This window comes from Microcaecilia unicolor, chromosome 9 (genome assembly GCF_901765095.1).
Source record: "Microcaecilia unicolor chromosome 9, aMicUni1.1, whole genome shotgun sequence".
NCBI classification, from domain to species: domain Eukaryota; kingdom Metazoa; phylum Chordata; class Amphibia; order Gymnophiona; family Siphonopidae; genus Microcaecilia; species Microcaecilia unicolor.
In genome coordinates this window covers 188,560,152-188,583,268 of record NC_044039.1, presented here as the reverse complement: position 1 = coordinate 188,583,268, position 23,117 = coordinate 188,560,152, and the positions used below count along the sequence as shown (strand labels likewise).

The 23,117-nt window shown below is 43.0% G+C and overlaps 2 protein-coding genes across 6 annotated transcripts in view; one reads left to right on the top strand and one right to left on the bottom strand.

Moving 5' to 3' along the window:
* Window positions 1-20,608, bottom strand: part of XRCC3 (X-ray repair cross complementing 3) — a 50,076-nt gene extending 29,468 nt beyond the window's left edge. For 2 of the 4 annotated variants that reach the window (XM_030215557.1, XM_030215560.1), the window contains exons 1-2: window positions 20,481-20,608; window positions 18,725-18,845 (exon numbers count right to left, since the gene is read on the bottom strand). The gene's annotated coding sequence lies outside the window, so the exon portion shown is untranslated. Of the gene's footprint in view, window positions 1-12,403; window positions 12,523-18,724; window positions 18,846-20,480 lie in introns of those variants that run through there. The other 2 variants (XM_030215558.1, XM_030215559.1) reach the window with 2 other exon arrangements.
* ZFYVE21 (zinc finger FYVE-type containing 21) overlaps window positions 9,992-23,117 on the top strand; it is a 43,153-nt gene continuing 30,027 nt past the window's right edge. For both annotated transcript variants that reach the window (XM_030215562.1, XM_030215561.1), the window contains exons 1-3: window positions 9,992-9,997; window positions 12,823-12,978; window positions 19,127-19,177. In XM_030215562.1, coding sequence (XP_030071422.1) covers window positions 12,853-12,978; window positions 19,127-19,177 — 177 coding nt within the window. In that variant the 5' untranslated portion in view covers window positions 9,992-9,997; window positions 12,823-12,852. The remainder of the gene's footprint in view (window positions 9,998-12,822; window positions 12,979-19,126; window positions 19,178-23,117) is intronic.

The following is a 23,117-nucleotide window of genomic DNA, read 5'->3' as shown; positions in this document are numbered from 1 at the left end:
TCAAATGGTGTGGTTCAATATTAAGACAAAGGAGAGGAGGGCTTTTTCAAGATTGAAGATCCTAGATTTTAAAAGAACTAACTTTGCCAAGGTGGGGGAATTTCTCAAGGAAGAGTTAGTTGAATGGGAACAGCCGAAGGAAGTAGATCAGCAGTGGGGAAAACTGAAAGGAGCCATTTTAAAGGCGACAAACCTTTATGTTAGAAAATTACATAAAAGTAAGAGAAAAAGACCACCACTCTGGTACATAAATGTAGTTGCTGAAAAGTTAAGGGGAAAAAAGGATAGCCTTCGTATAATACAAGACAACTCAGAAAGCTAAGAGAAGCTGGAAAAATTGTCAGGGAAGCCAAGAGACAAACAGAGGAAAAGATAGCTAATACGGTAAAATTGGGGGACAAGACATTTTTCAGATATGTAAGTGACAGGAGGAAGTGCCAAAATAGCATTTAAAGCGGAGGGGGAGGAATATGTGGAAGCTGATAAAGATAAAGCTGAACTGCTTAACAACTATTTCTGTTGTGTTCATAGATGAAAGGCCAGGGGTTGGACCGCACTAAACAAATGTTAATAGGGATGGATGGATGGTAGACCTGGACCGATTCCCAGAAGACTATGTTCAGGAGGAGCTACCTAAACTAAAAATAGACAAAGCAATGGGGCCTGATGGGATACATCCAAGGGTACTCAAGAACTAGGAGATGTCCTGGCGGCTCCGCTGTCTGACCTCTTCTATGCTTCCCTAGAGTCTACTGTGCTCCCGGAAGACTGGAGAAAGGTGGATGTAGTCCATTTGCGCAAAAGCGGAAGGAGGAGGTTGGGAATTACAGACCTGTCAGTCTGACCTTGGTGGTGAGTAAACAAATGGAAATGTTTCTAAAGCGGAGGATCTTGAGGTTTCTCAAATCGAATGGACTGCAGGATCCGAGGCAGCATGGCTTCGCCAGAGGCAGGTCATGTCAGATGAATCTGATCGATTTCTTTGACTGGGTGACCAAAGAACAGTTAGATATGGGAGAGGCACTAGATGTGGTGTACTTGGATTTTAGTAAAGCCTTTGACACGGTTCCACATGGGCAACTGATTAATAACTGAGTGCCCTTGGTATGGGACCTAAAGTGACTGACTGGTTTAGAAACTGGTTACATGGGAGGAAACAGAGGATAGTGGTAAATGGAGCTTGCTCTGAGGATAGGGGTGTCATCAGTGGTGTACCGCAAGTGGGACGGCTCTTTTTAACATCTTTGTGAGTGATATTGCAGAAGGACTGTCTGGTAAGGTTTGTCTCTTTGGGGATGATACCAAAACTCTGTAATAGGGTGGACACGACGAAGGGTGCAGATGACATGAGGAAAGATCTGGCAATACTTGAAGAATGGTCCAAAAATTGGCAAGTAAGATTTAATGCTAAGAAATGCAAGGTCATGCACTTGGGTTACAAGAATCCAAGGGCATGGTACCATATCGGGGGTGAAGTGCTTCTGTTTATTAAAGAAGAGCGGGACTGGCGGGGGGGTGATTGTGTCTGATGACCTTAAGGTGGCCAAACAGTAGAAAAGGTGACAGTCGAAGCCAGAAGGATGCTTGGGTGCATAAGGAGAGGGATGATCAGCAGGAAAAAAAATAGAGGTAAGAAGTGACTGGTGAGGCCCCATTTAGAGTACTGCATGCAATTCTAGAGACCGCATCTACAGAAAGATATAAACAGGATGGAGTCGGTTCAGAGGGCGGATACAACACTGGTAAGCGGTCTCCGTCATAAAACATATGGGGACAGGCTTATAAACCTCAACATGTATTTTATTTGTATTAAGATATGATTATATGTCATTTATAATTTAGATGTAAACCGTTCTGATTTGCTATGTAAGAAGTAACGATATAGTAAATAAACGATGTATACGCTGGAAGAAAGGCAGGAGAGGGGATATGATAGAGATGTTTAAATACCTCAGTGGCATCAATGTACAGGAAGTGAGCCTTTTTCAAATGAAGGGAAACCCTGGAATGAGAGGGCATAGGAAGAAGTTGAGAGGAAGAGGAATCTAAGAAAATAATGCTTCAGGGAAAGGGTGGTGGATGCGTGGAATGGACCTCCCGGTGGAGGTAGTGGAGACGAAGACTGTGTCAGAATTTAAGGAAGCATGGGACAGGAATGTGGGATCCCTTAGAAAAAGGAGGAGTTAGTGGTTACTGAGGAAGGGCAGATTGGATGGGTCATTTGGTCCTTAAGTGCCGTCATATTTCTATCTTAGGTGAAGTGTTCCATCCTGACGAGCACTGTGCCTTATAGTTTCTAAACATAGTTCCCCACACACTAGGCAGCCTCAACAAGCCCGGATTCAAAGAATATAAACCACAGCATGGGACACGCTCAGGCAACCTCTCCAGAAGATACTCTAGGACCAAGTCCCACAACACTTTAAACACCAATCAACTTGAACTGTATCCTAAACTTAAATCACTACCCAGTAAAGTGAGTAGAGGTGTAGGGTGGCATGAGTTTGCCTTCCCCTCCCTGTCACCACCTTGGCCAAGATACACTAGGTTGCAGTAATATAACTGCAAAAGAACAAGGGCTTGAATCACTGCTATCAGATCTACAGATAAGGTCAGCGCTGCCAAGTCATCCTTACCTTCCAAAAGATGAATTAGTCCAGAGATTCTTAACCATTATTTTGCCAGGACACATACGGCAGATGGTGCTTGCATATTTGACACACCGCACACATGACCCTCATGGACTTTTGGTCTGATACAGTATAATTACCTAATTAGGGGGACACTCTCACCAACACCAGAGTTTGCTAATAATCTACATCCACTGTACTCCAGAGGTCCTTAATTTTATCAGTAATAAATATTCAACTTTATTTAAACACTATTTAAATACAATACTTGCCATATAAATTCACCTTCATTAAAACCTAAATTACTCCACTCTCACTCAACATTCCAGTGGAGGAGTGGCCTAGTGGTTAGGGTGGTGGACTTTGGTCCTGGGAACTGAGTTCAATTCCCACTTCAGGCACAGGCAGCTCCTTGTGACTCTGGGCAAGTCACCTAACCCTCCATTGCCCCATGTAAGCCGCATTGAGCCTGCCATGAGTGGGAAAGCACGGGATACAAATGTAAATTCACCTTCATTAAAACCTAAATTACTCCGCTCTCACTCAACATTCACTGTCACACATAACATTCTATTCATGGGGTAACTTATATTCCCTTCTAGTGCCAGTTACAAAATCATTTGACATTTTTTCTCATTAACACTTTTAACTTGCTCAAAGTTCATTTTATTCCTTGGATGATATGCAGTTTTTCCAATCGCAGTAGTCCTTATTACTGCATAGTTTCTTCCATTTTCTCCCTTACATTAAAATGTGTAAAGATTTTCCAGCTACAATAGTAGCTTGCTGTTCAAATATTTATTTCATCCAATGCTCATCTTTATAAATCCACATTGAGCATATTCTGCTTGTCATCCAATGTCATCTTACTTAATATCCATACTAGGTTCTCCACAGAAAGGGAATCAACTTCCCCTCTCCAATCTCACGCTTGTATCATCCCGAATAAAGCTTCCACGTTACTTTCTGAATAAGCTTTAACAGGTCAGCTTGTTCCCCAATAAGGACCCGTATTTCACTTTCTTCTTCAGGAGGAACAAAATATCCTTTAACACCAAAGGCAAGTGTCAATTAATATTCTGAATGTTTTTACATATCTTAATACATTTAAACAAAACAATCTTAAACCATAAGCTGCTTACCGGGAGGAAATCACGTCCAAGACCTGCCCCCTTTCCACTTCCGGTATCACTCCCAGAGTACCTTCATTTATGCCCACTGGGATTTATAGCCTGAACTCGCTCTCCTCATTAGGATTCATTATGTTCCTGCTCCTTATGATTACCACTCCACTTCTAAATTCAAACCATTGGGGACCACTATACGCCATGCAACAATTAGCCTCTGTTCTTGCACTCTTAGCACTTCACTGACATCTCCACCACATTTCAAAGACACATGAATTAATGCTGTAAATCGCAGTTCCTCTACTGCATGATTTGCTTCCCTCCAGTGGGTCACTAGTGGGGCTTCGAGGCGGGCATTTCTTATACAGCTTAAATGCTCAGCAATACGCTGCTTTAATTTTCTGCTCATATGCCCTACATAGTACAACTGACATGGGCATATTATACAGTACACTACCTGCTGTGTCTCACAGGTGGTATTGTGCTGAAAGAAAAATCTTTTTGTTCACCCTTGCTTTACAGTATAAACATTAACTGTAAGTATATTCTGCAACTACAAAAACCTTCCCCTCCTGAGGAAGTGATGTCACCGCACAGCATGGCAAAGTGAAAGACTCGCTCCAGGCGATAACCCCCATAATCGCAATTATCGGAAACGCTACATTTGCAATTTGAAGTTGCACGACTCCCTAGATGCAATCCTGATCGGAAGGGTATGAGTATACCGAGTGGAACAGTTGATTTCTCTAGTTTCGCTTATCAGGGAGCGAAGGGACCTGCTACCAGAAAGACCGGCAAAGCAAACAGCACCAATGGCGTATGAGATAGATCCGGCCCAAGCGGAGCAGTTCCAGGACCTTTTTCTGGCAAGAGAGGAATTGGAGGAAAACTTGGGTGAACCTTTGAAGGAGATCTGGGGATTGACTCCGAGAAATTAAGACAGACTTAAAAAGCGATCCGGGAAGAAATAAAGACACTACGGGCGGACTTGCACCGTGAAATAGTGGACCTGAGGCATAGAGTTGAGGACATGGAACAACAAGTGGATGAACATGCAGAAATATTGGTGACGGTGTCTTCTCAATTCCAGGATCTGTGGGCCACTAATCTCACATTAATGGACAAATTAGAGTATATTAGCAGACGCCACAATTTGCAATTTCATGGGATGCCTGAAACCCCAGCCTATACAGACTGTGAAACTGTAGTACAGTCTATCGCAAAGGCGCTCCTGGGAACGGATGAGGCCCTAATACATAGTAACATAGTAACATAGTAGATGACGGCAGAAAAAGACCTGCATGGTCCATCCAGTCTGCCCAACAAGACAACTCATGTGTGCTACTTTTGTGTATACCCTACTTTGATTTGTACCTGTGCTCTTCAGGGCATAGACCGTATAAGTCTGCCCAGCTCTAGCCCCGCCTCCCACCACCGGCTCTGGCACAGACCGTATAAGTCTGCCCAGCGCTATCCCTGCCTCCCAACCTCCAGCTCCGCCTCCCACCACTGGCTCTGGCACAGACCGTATAAGTCTGCCCCGCACTATCCCCGCCTCCCAACCTCCAGCCCTGCCTCCCACTACCGGCTCTGCTATCCAATCTCGGTTACTGGATAGAGCACACAGGACCTTGGGAGTACACCGCAATAATAAACCAAAAGGGCACTCCATTATAATAGACCGTCCCAAAAAAAACCAACAAAACAGACTACAAACCGACCATGACAAAAAAAACCGTCCCAAAAAAAACCCACAACAAAAGGAACCCAAGATAAAATAGACTCTTCATCAAGCTGGATTATGTTTTCAAGCAGATTTATGATTCTTACTAGATACCAAGTGTGAATAGTGAAGTCAAGCCACAGGTGCCAGGATTTTCAAGTGACAAGCTGTGGCCTTTCTCAGTAATTTACCCTTGAAATTCATACCATTGAAAAATAAATCTATTTCAACAAGCCCTTTTGTCAGGAGTCTATTTTGTTTGGGACTTTTATGTCGGGAACTTTTTTGGTTTTGAACTTTTTTGTCAGGTTTCTTTTGACCAGTTCCTTTTGACCGGGTACCAACTAAAAGATATAGTCGCTTGCTTCACACAATACAAAAAGAAAGAAAAAATTTTGCAAGCCACGAGGAAAGCTGAGAATTTTCAGTGGGATTCTTACTCGATTGAGGTATATCAAGATTTGGTGGGAGCAACTCTTAGCGCCAGATGAAGCTGCGACCAGTTACACAATGGATGAGAGAATTAGGAATCCCATAGAAATGGCACCACCCATTTGTGCTGCAATTCTACATGGAAGGTAAACGGCATCGTCCGCACACTGGAGGAAGAGAAAGAATTCTTCCCGCAATTGGCAGATAAGAACCAAGACCAGCGTTCGAAGATGACCAAAGAGGCTGCAGGACTCATGGTGCGACCAAATTGGCAACGGGTCTTGAAGGGCAGCGGTCGGCTGAAACAGCAAGCTTCAGTGAAAGATATGGACACTTCCACTGTGACCTCAGCCAGAAGATAGTGTGAAGGATTTTCAAAAAGTATTTGACAAAGTATATCATGGACATGGAAATTAGAAAGTTATGGGATAGGAGGTAATGTCCTATTGTGGATTATGAATTGGTTAAATGATCAGTATTTCTCAATGGAGAAGAGTAGACAGCGGGGTTCGCCAGGGGTCTGTGCTGCGACCATTGCTTTTTAACATATTTATAAATGATCTGGAGATGGGAATAACTAGTGAGAGAATTCAATATGCTGATGACACAAAGTTATTCAAAGTTGTTAAACGGCATGAAGATTGTGAAAAATTGCAAAAGAATCTTATGAGACTGGGCAACCAAATGGCAGATGACGTGAGCAAGTGCAAAGTAATGTATGTGACAAAGAGGAACTCAAACTATAGCTACATGATGCAAGGTTCCACATTAGGAGTCACCACCCAGGAAAAGGAACTAGGTGTCATCGTTGATGATACACTGAAACCCTCTGCTCAGCGTGCAGCAGCAGCTAAGAAAGCAAATAGAATGTTAGGAATTATCAGGAAAGGAATGGGAAAACAAAAATGAGAATATTATAATGCCTTTGTATTGCTCCATGGTGCAATCGCACCTTGAATACTGTGTGCAATTCTGGTCAAAAAATATATAGCAGAATTAGAAAAGGTACAATGAAGGGCGATGAAAATGATAAAGTGGGTGGGATGACTTCCCTATGAGGAAAGGTTAAAGCAGCTAGGGCTCTTCAGCTTGGCGAAGAGATGGCTGAGAGGAGATATGATACAGGTCTATAAAATACTGAGTGGAGTGGAACGGGTAGATGTGAATTGTATGTTTACTCTTTCCAAAAATACTAGGACTAGGGGGCATGCAATGAAGCTACTTAGTAAATTTAAAACAAACTGGAGAAAATATTTATTCACTCAGCGTGTGTTTAAACTCTGGAATTTGTTGCCAGAGAATGTAGTAAAAGCAGTTAGGTTAGCAGGGTTTAAAAAAGGTTTGGATAGTTTCTTAAAAGAAATAAATAAGCCATTATTGAGATCAACTTGTGAAAACCCAACTGCTTATTTCTAGGATAAACAGCATAAAATTTGTTAGGATCTTGCCAGGTACCTGTGACCTGGATTGGCCACGGTTGTAAACATAGAGGGGCATAATCGAAAGGGGTGCCCAAGTTTTCCTGAGGACATCCTCGCAGGACGTCCCGGCGAAGGGGCAGGGAAACCCGTATTATCGAAACAAGATGGGCGTCCATCTTTCGTTTCGATAATACGGTCGGGGACGCCCATCTCAGAAACGACCAAATGCAAGCCCTTTGGGTCATGGGAGGACCCAGCATTCATAGTGCACTGGTCCCCTTGACATGCCAGGATACCAACCGGGCACCCAAGGGGGCACTTTAGTGGACTTCAGAAAAAGCTCCCAGGTACTTAGCTCCCTTACCTTGTGTGCTGAGCCCCCCCAAAACCCACTCCCCACAACTGCACACCACTACCATAGCCCTTATGGGTGAAGACGGGCACGTAGATGTGGGTACAGTGGGTTTCTGGCGGGTTTTGAAGGGCTCACATTTACCACCACAAGTGTAACAGGTGGGGGGGATGGGCCTGGGTCCACCTGCCTGAAGTGCACTGCACCCACTAAAACTGCTCTGGGGACCTGCATACTGCTGTCATGGAGCTGGGCATGATATTTTTTTTTTTAACATTTTATTAGAAATCCATGCCAATATAACACAAATTATTTCACAGATAGCCACTGAACATCTGATATTCATAACACAGATTTCTACTGCAATTAAACATGTGCAACTAACCTCAACTTCAAGGGCATGATATTTGAGGCTGGCAAAAAATATTTTTTTAATTTTTTTTCGAGGCTGGGAGGGGGTTAGTGACCACTGGGGGGAGTAAGGGGAGGTCATCCCTGATTCCCTCCGGTGGTCATCTGGTCAGTTCGGGCACCTTTTTGTGGCTTGGTCGTAAGAAAAAAAGGACCAGATAAAGTCGTCCAAGTGTTTGTTAGGGATGCCCTTTTTTTTCCTATTATGGGTCGAGGATGCCCATGTGTTAGGCACGCCCAAGTCCCGCCTTCGCTACGCCTCCGACATGCCCCCGGGAACTTTGGTCGTCCCCGCGACACAAAGCAGTTAGGGACGCCCAAAATTGGCTTTCGATTATGCTGATTTGGGCAATCCGATTTGTGTCAAAAGGTGGGCATCCTTCTCTTTCGAAAATAAGCCTGATACTGTCCCAGTATGGCAATGCTTAAGTTTTGTTATCCTATGTTAAGAAATATTTTCTCTGATTTGTTATAAATTTACTACTTAGGGGGGGTTTTTTGTGCCAGTATGTGCCGGTACAGCGTACCGGCACCTTATTCCCCTTCCCTGCTCATCTCCTGCAGCCACACCTGCTTTTCTAATGAGCAGCAGCAGTGCCACGGTACAGCAAAGAGTAGCAGGTGCGGGGCTGCACGCGCTGGGTTGGTTCTGCTGATCCCCTGCCCTGGAACAGGAAATCAACATCAGAAGGGCAGGGGATTGGAAGAGCTGACAGCACACATCTGAGCATTGTGGTTTCACTCCTTTTACTCTTTAATTTGTCTGGCCACACTGCTGCTGGTTGGGAGAAGCAGCAGCGGCCTAGGAGAGTTTCTGGATGGGGAGAGAGGAGGCAAGAAAGAAATGTTGGATGTAGAGAGGTGGGAAAAAGGGGAGAAATACTGGATGGGGAGAGAGAGGGCAAGAGGAGAGATGCTGGATGGGGAGAGAGAGGGCAAATGCTGGATGGATATGGAAGGAAGGAAGGAAAGAAGGAAAGAAAGGGACAAGCTGCAGGCAGAAACAGATAAAAGGGGGAAACTGAAGATTGGATAGTAAGAAAGAACTAAATATGGATAAAGGCAGAAAATAAAATTGAAGAAAGCTAAAAGGAGGAGAGAAAAATGACAACAGGCAATAGACTTAAGCTGGAACTCCTCTCGTATGAGGAAAGGCTAAAAAGGTTAGGGCTCTTCAGCTTGGAAAAGAGATGGATGAGGGGAGATATGATTGTGGTCTATAAAATCCTGAGTGGTGCAGAACGAGTAGAAGTAAATCAAATTTTTACTCATTCCGAAAGTACAAAGACTAGGGAACACTTGCGGAAGCTAAATGGAACTACTTTTAAAACAAATAGGAGGAAATATTTTTTCACTCAACGAATAGTAAAGCTCTGGAACTCCCTGCCAGAAGATGTGGTAACAGCGGTTAGCATATCTGCATTTAAAAAAAGGTTTAGACACGTCCTGCTGGGGGCGTTTCAAGATGGCCGCATATTGACCAGCAGAGAAGCGCTCGATATTCTCGGGAGGATTATACCTTAAACTATGCCACATACCAAGCGGAAAGGCGTGGTGAAACGGCTTCCCTCGCCTCCTACGACCTCGACGCCAACACAGCCGAGAATTGAACGCTTCTTCTCTGGCTTCTCTCGGAACAACCAGGAGAGGGATCCCCTAGAGGAGTTAACCGGAGAAGCGGAAGCTTCACGGGGAGAGGAAGTCTCCTTGTCGCCACCGTTGTTGGTACTCCCTCCGTGCCCGGCGTCGCAGATAGCCCTGGAGAAGACGTACTCAGCCACCGGAAGTGTGGAAGAGAAAACGCTGTCTGAGGGAGCAGTGCTGTCGGAGGAGACGCCGGGAAGTGAGACAAGTTCTCAAAGAAAATCTTCGGAGGTAAACCTAGGAATGATTTGGACTCTGTTGAAGAAAATAGAAGGGGCTTTGCAGACGACATCGGGTGAGGTACAAACTTTAAATGAAAAATTTGATGAGATGAAAAATGCAGTGGATATGGCGAAACAAGAATTTGCAGCAAAAACAATTAAACTAGAGAAAGAAATAGAACATCTACAAGACTTTAAAATAACAACAATTAAAGATAATACAGATTTAAGGCGAAAAATAGAACAAATAGAAAATTATAATAGACACCTGAACCTTCGCGTCCTGAATTTCCCTAAGCTCTTAGGAAGTTCCCCATTGGATTTATTTAAAAGATACCTTAAAGAAAATTTAAAAATTCCTACAGACGCTATGCCTCCAATAAATAAAATTTATTACATTGAAAATTCCAGAGGGGAAGTGGGAAAGACGGGAACCGAGGGTGAAGGTCACATTGATTTAAATAATGTTTCGCTTTTGTTAGAACAATCTTTGGAAAATGTAACACAAAGAGCTACTCTTCTAGTATCGTTTGTGTTTGAGCAGGATTCCAATTCTATAATGAGACTGTACTTCAGAAATGCAAAATCTCTTTTTGGAGGAGAGCGAGTGTGGATTTACCCCGATGTCACCAAACAAACTCAGCAAAAGAGAAAGGCATTCCTTGCTTTGAAAAAAGGGACATTGGAGGTTGGGGGTTCCTTTTTCTTAGCATACCCATGCAAATGTATTGTAAAGCTGGGATTAACAAAATATGTGTTTTATTCACCAGAACAGCTCAAGTCATTTATAGAGATGAGACAACTGAAATGAATAGTAGAATGAGAGATATGCAACCTTGTTTAATTATAATAATATATGATGAATAATCTTCTCTTTTCATTAGCCCCACTGTATCATAGTTTGTGGTCTAAGGAAGCATGATAGTTTATTTTGTTGATTTTAGTTATGCCTTTTGTAAAATATTTTGCTGTATTTCAATGACCTTTGTCGCTGTTTAAAAGGTTGAAATAAAGAAATATATTAACCATAAAAAAAAAAAGGTTTAGACAATTTCCTGGAGGAAAAGTCCATAGTCTGCTATTGAGAGGCATGGGGAAGCAATTACTTGCCCTGCGGCTTCTGCCAGGTACTTGTGACCTGGCATTGGCCACTGTTTAGAGAACAGGATACTGGGCTAGATGGACCATTGGTCTGACCCAGTATGGCTACTCTTATGAGAAGACAAGGCAAGTAGAAACCTGAGCACGTGGCCAGACAACAAAGGTAGAACAAAAGAATTTTATTTTTATTTTCAGATAAAGTAGTGTGGTACCTATGTTAAAATCATTTGTAGTTGTTAATTTGTAATGTAGTAAATGGGAATATTTTAAATTTATGCCTGCTATTTTTATAGCAAGGGGAAAATTCTTTTGCTTTTCTGGTGTTATCCTGCAAGCCAGAGTCAGGTTTTGGTGGGGAGGGGGGATTCAGCTGATTTTTTGGCTACGTATTTTATTAGTTTATGGTCACTCTTAGAGATTCTTTTGGTGGGCCTTGGGACTTGTGTACTATTTTCAGTGATGCCTTTTTATATGCTACATAGCTGGTAAAATGGGTGTGGCTGTTGGGGTGGAGCCATAGTGACCCCACCCTTAAGGCTGGCACTGTATGAGTATTCAGTACCTTTTTTCCTACAAAAAAAAGGACTGCTGCTTAGTAGCTTCATTAATCATTGCATGCCCCCTAGTCACGGTTGGCAGATGGGCGGTTTTCCGCAACCCGCCGCGGGAAACTTTTGCCCGCGGCGGGTTGCGTTTTTTTGGGCTCGTTTTGTTTTTTTTGTGCTGGTTTTGGGGCGGTTTTTCGGCTGGCGGGGTGTGGGGCTAATGGCGACAGAGGCGGGGTTTGTGACGTTTTGGGCGGGGTGATAACTGTGGGGGCGGGGGTGATGACAGAAGGGGCGGGGTTGATGACGGCGGGGGTGGGGGTGACGACAGAAGGGGCGGGGTTGATGACGGCAGGGGTGGGGTGTGCGGTTTTTGGGTGGGTTTTGGGCTGTTTTGTGTGGGAATTTTTTTTTTTATGTGGCAACCCTGCCCCTAGTCCTTGTACTTATGGAATCAGTAAACAAGCGATTCACGTCACGTCTACCCGTTCCATTCCACTCAGTATTCTATAAATCTCTTATTATATCTCCCCCCTCAGCCGTCTCTTCTTGACACCAGAAACTTAGCCTGCAAGCATGAGTGGGGAAAACAAACAAACGAAAACAAGTAGAAATTAGCATCAACAGAAGTTATTCTGTAGCGCTTCCTGTAAAGATCGCATTTGGGGCCACGCCCAAACACCCCCCCCCCCCAGAAGCAAATTGGTTTTAAAAGTATTGCCACAGAGAGACCCAAATCTTAACATATTGACAACCTGTATCTACATCAAACTGTACAACTCTCATTCACCCTTACCACGCTCCACACGGGTCTTCACTCTTCATAGACAAATTGATTGAACTTTTCCCCCTCACCTTGGAATCTTCCAATCACAATCTGCATTACATCCACTCTGATCGATGATTGGCTCACAGTATTCACTAACACTGATGCTAGAAGAAAATGTTTCTTTCCGAACATCTTATTGGTAACTTATCAGGCGTACGCACGGCTCCTCCCCCTCCCGTCACTCTTTGAGGAACGGGATTGGCTTGCAATGTGTGTGGCACGACACGCCCCGCACCTAAACTCGAAAACAGAAAGCGTCGAGCAGCGCCGTATGTGTCATTGGGCCAAGCTGCTGCCAATTATGATGGGGGTGTGCGCGGTGGCATGTCTGATTGGCTGAGGCGTTCTTTGCTCGGTAGTTTTTCCCTTTGGGGGCTGGACTAGAGAGAGTGGCTCTTCGGGTCAGGGGGGCAAAGATGTCCTCTGAACGGGATGGGAAGAAACTGGTGCGGTCGCCAAGCGGGCTGCGTATGGTCCCCGAGAGCGGAATGCTCAGCAGCCCCTTCTGTTTCGACGAGCCGCAGTGGGTACCTGATAAGGAAGTAAGTGAGGAGGGCCGGGGGCGCGCGCCTTTCCTCCTCTCTCATCCCCCCCTATTAGTGCCTCTGGAGCTCCTGGACTGCGCCCGTTTCTAATGAGAGATCTGTGCGGAGAATGCTTGCAAACGGGATCTGGCAGCGCCTTTGCCCTGCTGCCTCACCAAGTCCAACATGCGGTGCTGCGGTGATCCCTTCTGGGCCTGGCCCCGTGAGCATATGTGTGAACCGAGTTTTTGTGTCGTTGCAGTTTTTATTACTGGGTTGGTCTTTTGATATTTCACGTTTAAGCGATTCGTGATTGTGCAGGGATAGAGGTGATGCCCACATTTCGTGTGCATCATGCCAGTGCCAGAAAGATGTTGGAATCGGTGTATGGTTTAAGGTTTTTTTTTTTTTTATTCGATGGTTGATGACTTTTTTTTTTTTTTTGCAGTTTTTTGCTAGTTTTTATTCTATCATCTCCCTATCGACGTTAGCGAATGCGTGTCTCAATTTACGGAATAGCACTTCCACCGGGTCTTCCAGCCTCTCTTGTTTGGCTGAAGCTACTAATCTGTCAGAATCAGAAACTTTTAGAGAATACTGTGTACATAGGAGCCAACTCAGTGGGTGCTTGAGCACCCCCAATTATTGAGAAAATTCCTTGTGTCTGTCCAGGGAGGGGTTATTTCCACTGGGCTTAGCACCCCCAATAATTTTGAAAAGTTGGCTCCTATGACTGTGTATAAGCGAAAGCTGTTAATGCATGGGACATTAAGTATACGTTTACTGGGGAGGTGTTCCTCCTTCCAGGAATGCCCCCCCCCCCCGAATTAAACAAACAAACAAAACCCGACAAGAAGAAAATTCATGTAGCTGCGAACAAAGCTAGCTGGTAGTATGCACAAACAAGTCTTATAGATCTATAGGCGGATGGAAGATGTCAGCAATGCTTTTCAACAGTTGAGGTAGCCCTCCCCCGCCCCCCCCCCCCCCCCCCCCAAAGTATTACTATTCAAAACAGAAGACTCTCTTATGTATTTCTAATGGAGGGTTTCCATTGTCAGTATTCATAGTTCTGTTAGAGCTCATGTTAAGTGATTTCAACACAGTAAGAGGGGTATTCTCGATATGAGGTCTACGACTTTGGGGGCAAGATGCACAAAAGTCCTCTTTAGAGCCGTTCTGTACCGAATTCCATAAAGAAGCAGTACGGAAGGTCTATGCGCGAAGGAAAGGGAATGCAAATGAGCTGCTCGTTGCAGCTCACCTGCATTCACTAACCCTTCGTTAAAGCCGTCTGTAATCGGCCCGTAAAGCATGTGCAGAGCAGCCAAGCGTTATGCTGGCTGCTCTGCGCATGCCAAAAACGTAAAACAAAAACAAACACGTCCTTTATGGACGGCCTTGGCCCGCCCGAGGTCGCTACTGGATGTTTTCCTTGGAAGCCGAATAGCGAATATAGCGATTTTCAAAACTGCAAAACTTTTTTTTTAAAACTGGTCACTTGCTAGATGTTTTTCTGCTCAGTGCAGTTAGCATTTTGGTCTATTAAAAAAAAGAAACAGTGAAAAAGGCACAAAATTAATCCATTTGAATTCAGTAAGAGGCAGTATTCTGACTGGCCACACATACATCCAAGCAGAGCTTGGGGCACCCTAGGGGCTCTGCAGTGGACTTTGCATAAAAGCTCTCAGGTACACATCTCACCATTACCCCCCTTATATTGTATGGGTAGCCCTCCAAAACCCACCAGAAACCTACTGTAGCCAACTATAAATCACTACAGTAGCTGCTCCTGCAGGAATTCTGCACACAAAGTTTGCAAATTCTGCAAGATTATTTGGCAGAATTTAACTAATATTACAGCTCCCTGTCCCTAGGTACCATCTGTATTTTTCCCAGCACCCATAGCATCCATTTTTTTAGTCCCTCCCTCATAGCATCCCCCTCTTTTACAGCTACCATCCACCCACAGCATTCCAATTTTTTTACAGCTCCTCCCTCCCCAACACATAACATCCCCCTTTTTTGCAGCCCTTTTTTTTTTTACAGGCTTTTTCTCTCCCACACATAGCATCCCCCCTTTTTTTTTTAAGGTATACACAAAAAGCAACAAATATGAGTTATCTTGTTGGGCAGACTGGATGGACCGTGCAGGTCTTTTTCTGCCGTCATCTACTATGTTACTATGTAGCCCCTCTCTCCCCCACATATAGCATCACCCTTTTTGCAGCCTCCTCCCATCCACAGCATCCCCCCTCTTTTTTTATTCAGCTCCTCCTTCCAGCCACCCCTGCACTCACCCATGACGTAGGAAGAGGAGGAGCTGCAGCAGGAGAACCTCTTTGGGGCAGGGAAAAAACCCCACTCTTTCCTGCCTCCGCTGTCTTGCTGGTGCCGTGCTTTTTCCAAATGGCCGCCTAGACTTCAAGCAATAAACTCACAAGATTACCACTTGAAGTCTCGGCGGCCATTTGGGAAAAGTACGGCACCAGTGAGAGAGTGGTGGCAGCGGGGCAGGAAAGAGTGGGGTTCTTTCCTGCCTCTGAAGAGGCCACTAGCCCACCAGGGCATACTGTGCTCAGGGTGGGTGGGCAGGGGGGAGAGTGCAGATTCTGCGCAGAAATGTTGAATTCTGCGTGACCGGGGAATTCTGTGCAAGTTCTGCACTCCACAGTCGAGCAGAATTCTGGCAGAGTAAATAGCCATTATGGCTGCAGGTGTTGCCTATATGTGGGTACGCTAGATTTTTGGTGGGTTTTGTACGGGCTGACATTTTCCACCACAAGTGTAACAGAGTGGATTGTGGGCTTGTGTCCCCTTCTTCATAGTGTACTGCACTTACCATTAGGCTATTCCAGGAACCTGCTTGTTGTTTTAATAGGATTGGCCATAACATCTGAAGTTGTCATAGAGGCTGCTTTGTACTGTTTCTTTCACATCTTTGAGACATGGGAAGGGGTCAGTGACCACTGGAGAAATAAGGGGGGTCATTCCTTTATTCCTCCAGTGGTCATCTCATTTAGGTCACTTTTTTGTGGCTTAGTCGTTATTAAAACAGGTCTAGCTCAAAAATGTCTTAGTTCTAGTCTTGGACGTTTTTGTTTTGTTCCATTATGGCAGAAAAATGTCCAAGTGTTAGGAATGCCCTAATCCTGCCCCCAACACGGCGCAGATGAAATGCATAGATAACATCTGCAAAATAAGTTTCAGAATAGTGACTTGAACATTTTGGGGAAGCAAAACATCCAAATGCTGCTTAATACCACTTTTGAAATGCTATTCTCTTTCAAAAATGAGCCCGTAAGCCTGTTTCTCACTGTTTAGCTTTCCGTAGGACCATACTTTAGCTGCCCGTTTTCCTCCTTTCCCAATCCTACACTAGAGTATTAGGGATCGTGCTCGATTCTTCACTCACCTTCTCTTCCCATATTAATCAGCTTTGGAAGAAAACGCTATTGAAAATGAGACAGCTACGTCTAGTCAGACCATTCTTTGACGAAAAAGCCTTTGTACTTCTAATCCAAATGTTAGTCCTACCTCAGTTGGATTAGTACTGTAACATTCTATTTCTTGCCTATATTAGAAAAAAAAACTGCAAATCATACAGAACACAGCTGCTAGACTGATATACAGATTGAATAGATATACTATTGTTTCAACTCCTCTAAACAAACTTCACTGGCTTCCCATAGCAGAAAGACTCGGGTTCCGAGCTGCTTGCTTAGTTTTTCAAATCTTACAGGGCTTCACCTCTGAGCTGCTAAGACTGCTTTGCTATATCTGGTCCAGTCTAACAGACTGAAACAACAACTGATGCTAGCATCACCCTTTCAAAAGACAACTCAAAATCAGGATTTTCAGCTCTCTATTCCCAGTACTTGGAGTCAAAAACTCTCTACCTGTTCCCAGCAGAACAGAAAATAGCTACCTCAGCTTCAGGAAGAGGCTAAAAACTTTTCTCTTCCCAAAGACTGCTTCTTAATAATCCATCATGACTTTTTACTACTTAGTATCATCCATTATCCTTTCCTTTGTTTTTAGTCTTATGCATTACACCAATGGTCTCTAATGTTTCTCATACCTCACACTAACACTATCACTTTTGTCCCCTCTAAAATATAAATTGCACTGAACCTTGGAAAGGGGATATTAGCAGTATACAAGAATTGAATTGAAAGATTCTCACACCAATCAATCTGCCCAATTAAAACATTACAGAATGCCTTGTTTCACATTTTATAAAATACATTTTAACACATCTTTCTCATTCTGTTTAAATACTCAAATGGTATTCATCTACAAGCCTCGTGGTTTATGTAGAAGGATTGCCAAGAGCAAAAAATCATTATTGTACTTGGACATCTTTTGTACAACCTGTTGCTTAATCTGATGAGTTTTTAAAGTATTGCTTTGGACTTTTTATCAGAAAGTATATGACCCTTGAGGCAGGCGCTTGTCTGCCCCAAAACATGGCCCGTGTCGGATCTTTGGCATTAAAGATCTCTACATTGTGCCAGTCTTGAGGTGGCCTCACTTGTGTACTTTTGAACCCTTTCTTCTGCTGTCAGGTCACTTAACCTCTCATTGCCCTAGATACAATACTCTACTCAGATTGTAAGACCACTAGGGACAGAAAGTATCTGTATATAATAATTATAAACAGCTGTCCTGTCCCTTCCTCTTGAGTAGGATCTGCTGGAGAATTATTTAAAATGTATATAACCCACACAATCCTTAGAGCTCTTAGCGGTTTACAGTAAGTGCATTCATAGTAATGAAATGACATCATAACAAAAACATATCATATACATACAACACCAAAGGCTCCACACACAGTAAGCAAACTATCATCAACTATACATTACTCACTAGTTTACCAAAGCAGCTATGATTCGTACCTAAACAGAAGCTTGCTGGTAGCCAAATGCTTCTAAGAACAATGGCTTAAGCTACCTCCTAAATTGATCTAAGGCCTTCAAAGACCTTATGTACATAGGCCACTTGATCCACAATTTTGGCCCCTCAACTTGGTGATGCTCTCTTTTTAGGAGACCTCCCTTCTCCAAAGCACAGGGGCTGCCAGACTAGAGGAGGGACTTCTCTGCAACGTCCCTGTAGGTCTCCTCTATGTACCTCTGTCCCACTCAGCTCTTCCGAGTCTGCTACTCTAGCCTCAAGAGACCAGGCTCATTCTCAGAGCTAGGAGCTTTTTGCATCAATCACACACATATAACCTCTCGCCAACTGGGAGATAAACATACATGTGACATTCAGTGCAAAAGACTGAATAGCACCTCTGGACTGATGTCAGTATTATTGAGTTTTTTTTAATTAAAACTTAAGGTACTAGGGATATTAAAGTGCTTAAGATTATATGGTATATTATGTGGTTTTATTTAGTGTTTGCCTCTCAGAAACTAATGAAATGTAATTAAACTCTAATGAAAACTCCTTTCATTATCCTAATTAGAATAATTGACTGTAAATTAAGACTATAAATGAAGAGATGTGTCTGGGGTGGGTATGAACCCTGAACTAGGCCCTGCCTTCTACAGGCTATCTGTTAGTGCTGTAGACTATGATAATTAAATTCCTACCTCTTGCAGAAATTTCAAGTTTAAAACTTTGGGAAAAGGGTTTTATACCATGGAAACCCATTAATAACGTTTGAATTTTCAAACTGTCTAATCAGTAAACATACAATTTCTCTTTTATCCCCAATCTTTAAATCGTGAAAGCGCAGAGCAAAATAATGTTCACTTACCCAGCGAAATGTCCGCTTCTCTCAAGACTTCTCATAACTCTGGGTCTTTTCTCTTCCCACACAAGAAGAGATCTCCGTCTGCAACTTTCAAGTCCCCATTTGTTACCCTAACAGGTAGGACCTGAAAAAGATACAATAGCTTAGGCAAGACATTCAGTTTTACACTACTGTTCTTCCCCACCATGACAGATAACTCTTGCTCCATATCCCCAAGTTACTCTTTATTTCCCTCAAATTTGCTGTAATTTCATATAGACAGACCCATTTCCCAATTTTGAGATGGTATAAGAATTTATTTAGTGTACAACGTATTGATTCTTGTTACTCAAAAATTATGCTAAGAGTTTAAGTATGTTGTAACGCGATTACATTGAAAAACTTACATTCTTCTTTTGTTTTCAGTGTCCCCGCTGCATGCAGTGCGACACGAAATTCGATTTCATAACGAGAAAGGTCAGAAAAATGTTTTTAAATCAGAAATTCCATTTTTTTTTCTTTTATCTGCCTTGTAAAGTACAACACCTGTGTCCAGAATGATTGGTATCAAGGCCGTTCAGAGGTGATTCTTCTGGATAACAGAAATTATTCCCACTTCTTTCCTCTGTATGTTGTTTTTTTTTTTTTTTAAGAGTCTCTTGGCTCTTTGTGCTAGGCTTACAGTTACCACTGCTGCTAGACTAACTAGATTTGATAGGAGCGAGGATGATGCTCTACTATGGCAACATCTCATCTGGACAGAAATGTTTTGCGTACCAGGTGGGATGAGGCCAAAGCACTGGGCTGCGATATCTATACAAATAAAAATCCCAAAGAAAATATATTTTTTTCTGGACGAAGACAAAACACAACCTGGGGATCACAATTGCTTGCTTTTCGTTTTGAGATGTTTTGGAGTTCTTTGGAAAATGGGCCTTTTGGATAAAAGGAGTATTTTTTTTAACTCCTAAATGGAGTCATTTTCTTCTATCCATCTGTGATGTTAACACTCAGTGAAGTTCAAGACTTTGTGGCCCGAAATCTCTACAATTAGTTAGTAATGGTGCATGAAATGGGAGCATCAGCTAGCAAAAGATTAATGTTCCCTTTCATTTACACACATGGCCTATACTAGCAGGTATGAAACAAAAGTATTTAAAGCAGTTCTTCCGACACACTGCAGAGATAAACTTTCCAGCAAGTAGAAAGCTGAGGTGCAGCATAGCTAAAATGTGAGCTCTTGGCAAGCAATTGATTAAGCTCATGGAAAATGCAGTGTCCTCTGCCCCCCCCCCCCCCCCTCCCCCCCCCTCCCTCCCTCCCTCCCTCCCCTCCCCTCACCTCCCTCAGCTCTTTGAGGAGAGAACATCAGCTCCTGAGGTTTAGAAGCAGCAGTGGCTTGGCATTTTTTGCAAAGCCAAATAAGATGCCAATTACTTAGACAGGGGAGTTCACTTTCTCACCACCTGTGCTGTATTAGTAGTATAAACTTTACAGAACCTCAATTTATCTTACACTTTTAACACTTTATATATTTATTTACTTTGTATTGGGTGGAAAAATTGAATGTTATAAGCTGCTCTTAATAATCAAAAGATTTATTGATTTATCGTGTCAGAAATCTCACTTCATGATGCAATTCATATATATTTATGCAATCCAAATCTAATCATAATCAACTCTAAATTGCAATGGACCCTTCAATTAACATTCACTTGGTAACTTATTCAACAAATCAAACATTATAGAAAATTGCATACAAGCGTAGCAATACGTATACCTGTTGCCACTTAAGTCCTCTTAATCCTCCTGTGTATTGAGCGATAAGCTCTATTGCTCTATGGCAAAGCCATGTTCATTCCTCTGATGACTTAATGTCTAAGGGAGACCGTTGTATGAGTGGTAAATTCCCTGAATCCTTCTTACAAATTCAACTCAGGCTTGTTCAATGAACTTCAGTTTGACTGCAAACGATGAACATTGCATTATCGGTATATATCACTCCTTTTCCTTTTATCGTGATTTAATATTCAAAATTGTAATTCACTTACCACACCCCAGCAATTCCAAGGTTTGTACTAAATAAATCCTTCACTTGAAGTGTTCGTCCACTGTTTTCAATAGTCTTCAATGTTCGGCGTCCTTGACTCTGGCCGAGATTCGCTCTAACTCTTTTTTTTAAGACACGCAGTGTCATTCCCTACAAACAAATCAAATCACATAGCGTTGCTCAACTTCTCATTAATCCTTCCACCCTCTTTACCCTATAAGCATCCAAAAACCACTCATTTACATTAACATATATTAGCTTACATGCTGCAGCAACCATTCAAACTGGATGAGTTTTCAAGCCAGTGAGACTCACAGTTCTGGCAGCTCATAATGCCATGCCCTCCTTTCTCCAATATATACCACAGAGGATGTCATACCAATTTACCTATCCCACTTAATCTCCCTATTAAGTCCCCCTGGCTGTGTAGTGTTCCACATGTAGATCAATCTCTGTTCTTTCTGAATCAACCAACAATCTGGATTAATTGTACCACGAAATTGAAGCTTCAACACCACCACAAATCTTAATTCCGATATGTGATGCTAATATTCCTTCCAATGAGCAGAAAGCGGGGCATCCTTTTTGTTGGTTCTAATACTGCTGACATGCTCCCCTATGTGAACTCTTATCTTCCTTGTGGTCTGCCCGATGTAATAAAGACCACAGGGGCATACTACACTCCTTCTGAATTGCAATCTGTTCTAGAATTTAAACGGAATTTCTTCTGCGAGTGAGGAATTTGTACCTCTGTGGTTTGAATTGCATATTGGCACATATTGCAGTTCCCACAAGTAAAATGGCCCCTCTCAGTCCTGAAGGGACTTGTGTAATGTCTCCCTTAGACATTAAATCATCAGAGGAATGAACAAGGTGACTTAAGTGGCAACCGGCATGTGTATTGCTATGCTTGTATGTGATTTTCTATAATTGATTTGTTGAATAAGTTACCAAGTGAATGTTAATTGAAGGGTCCATTGCAATTTAGAGTTGATTATGATTAGATTGGATTTGGATTGTATAAATATATATGAATAATTGCATCATGAAGTGAGATTTCTGACACGATAAATCAATAAATCTTTTGATTATTAAAAGCAGTTTATAACGTTCAATTTTTCCACCCAATACAAAGTAAATAAATATATAAATTAAAGTGTTAAAAGTGTAAGATAAATTGAGGTCCTGTGAAGTTTATACTAAAGCCAAATAAGAGCCAGAAACTCTAGTAGGACAAAAATAATCCCAAACCAGAACTGAGTGATTAACTGTATTGAGAAATCTGTATTGATATTGGTTGTCTGGTGGGGGGGGGGGGGGGGGCAGATAGAGTTGTACAAGATACTTGGTTTGATTATAACTAATTGTGAAATATAAACAAACTGCAGTATCTTACATTTCATTGTAGTGACACTCAAGCCAAGTTATTGTATTTAATTTTGAAAAAAAATTTTTGGGGGGTGGGGTGGCAGGGGAGTGAGTTTTGAGTAAAAGTATTAAAGAAGGAAAAGGAGAGGGGCAGCATGGCCTAAACATCCCACCACCTGTGGATCTGACTTGGTCATACCATGTGCCCCTGGCATGATTGAAATTACCACCCCAGATTCATCATCCTATATAATAAAATGCACCTCCAACGTTCTGAAGCAGAGAAGGTGAAGCCTTCAAGTCTTGAAGCATTCCTGCAACGTTCCGGAACTATGTGTCGTCAGTTGAGGAGATGGAGCCTTACGGAGCGCACGAATGCTTCAAGGCTTCACTTTCTCAAACACACACACTCACTGTCTTTCACATGCACTCTCTCTCACACACAGACTCAGACACACTCTCTCTCTCTGACACACACACTGTCTCTCTCTCACTCATTCTCTCTCACGTACACACTCCCATCTCTCACCCACACACTCACTCTCAAACATACGCACTCCAAGGAAAGGGGAGCATGGAACACGCTGGGGAGGAGAGGGAGGGGGGCATGGAACTCTGAGGGAAGGGGGGCCAAGAACTCAGTGGGGAGGGAGGGGGGTCTGCACCTCGGACGGAAAGGGAGCCTGGAACTCGGAGGGAGGGAAGGAGGGGGTCATGGAAGTTGGAGCCCCCCACACACACACACTCTCTCTGTCTCTCATGTACACTCTCTCACACACACACACATACACACTCTCTCTCACACACACATACACTCTGTCTCTCACATACTCTCTCTCTCTGACACACACACTCTCTCTCTCTCTTTCTCTCTCAAACATACACACTCCGAGGAAAATCTTGCTAGTGCCCGTTTCATTTGTGTCAGAAACGGGCCTGTTTTACTAGTCTGTTAATATAATAGAAATATTAATTGTAAGCATTACACAAGACTGTTTA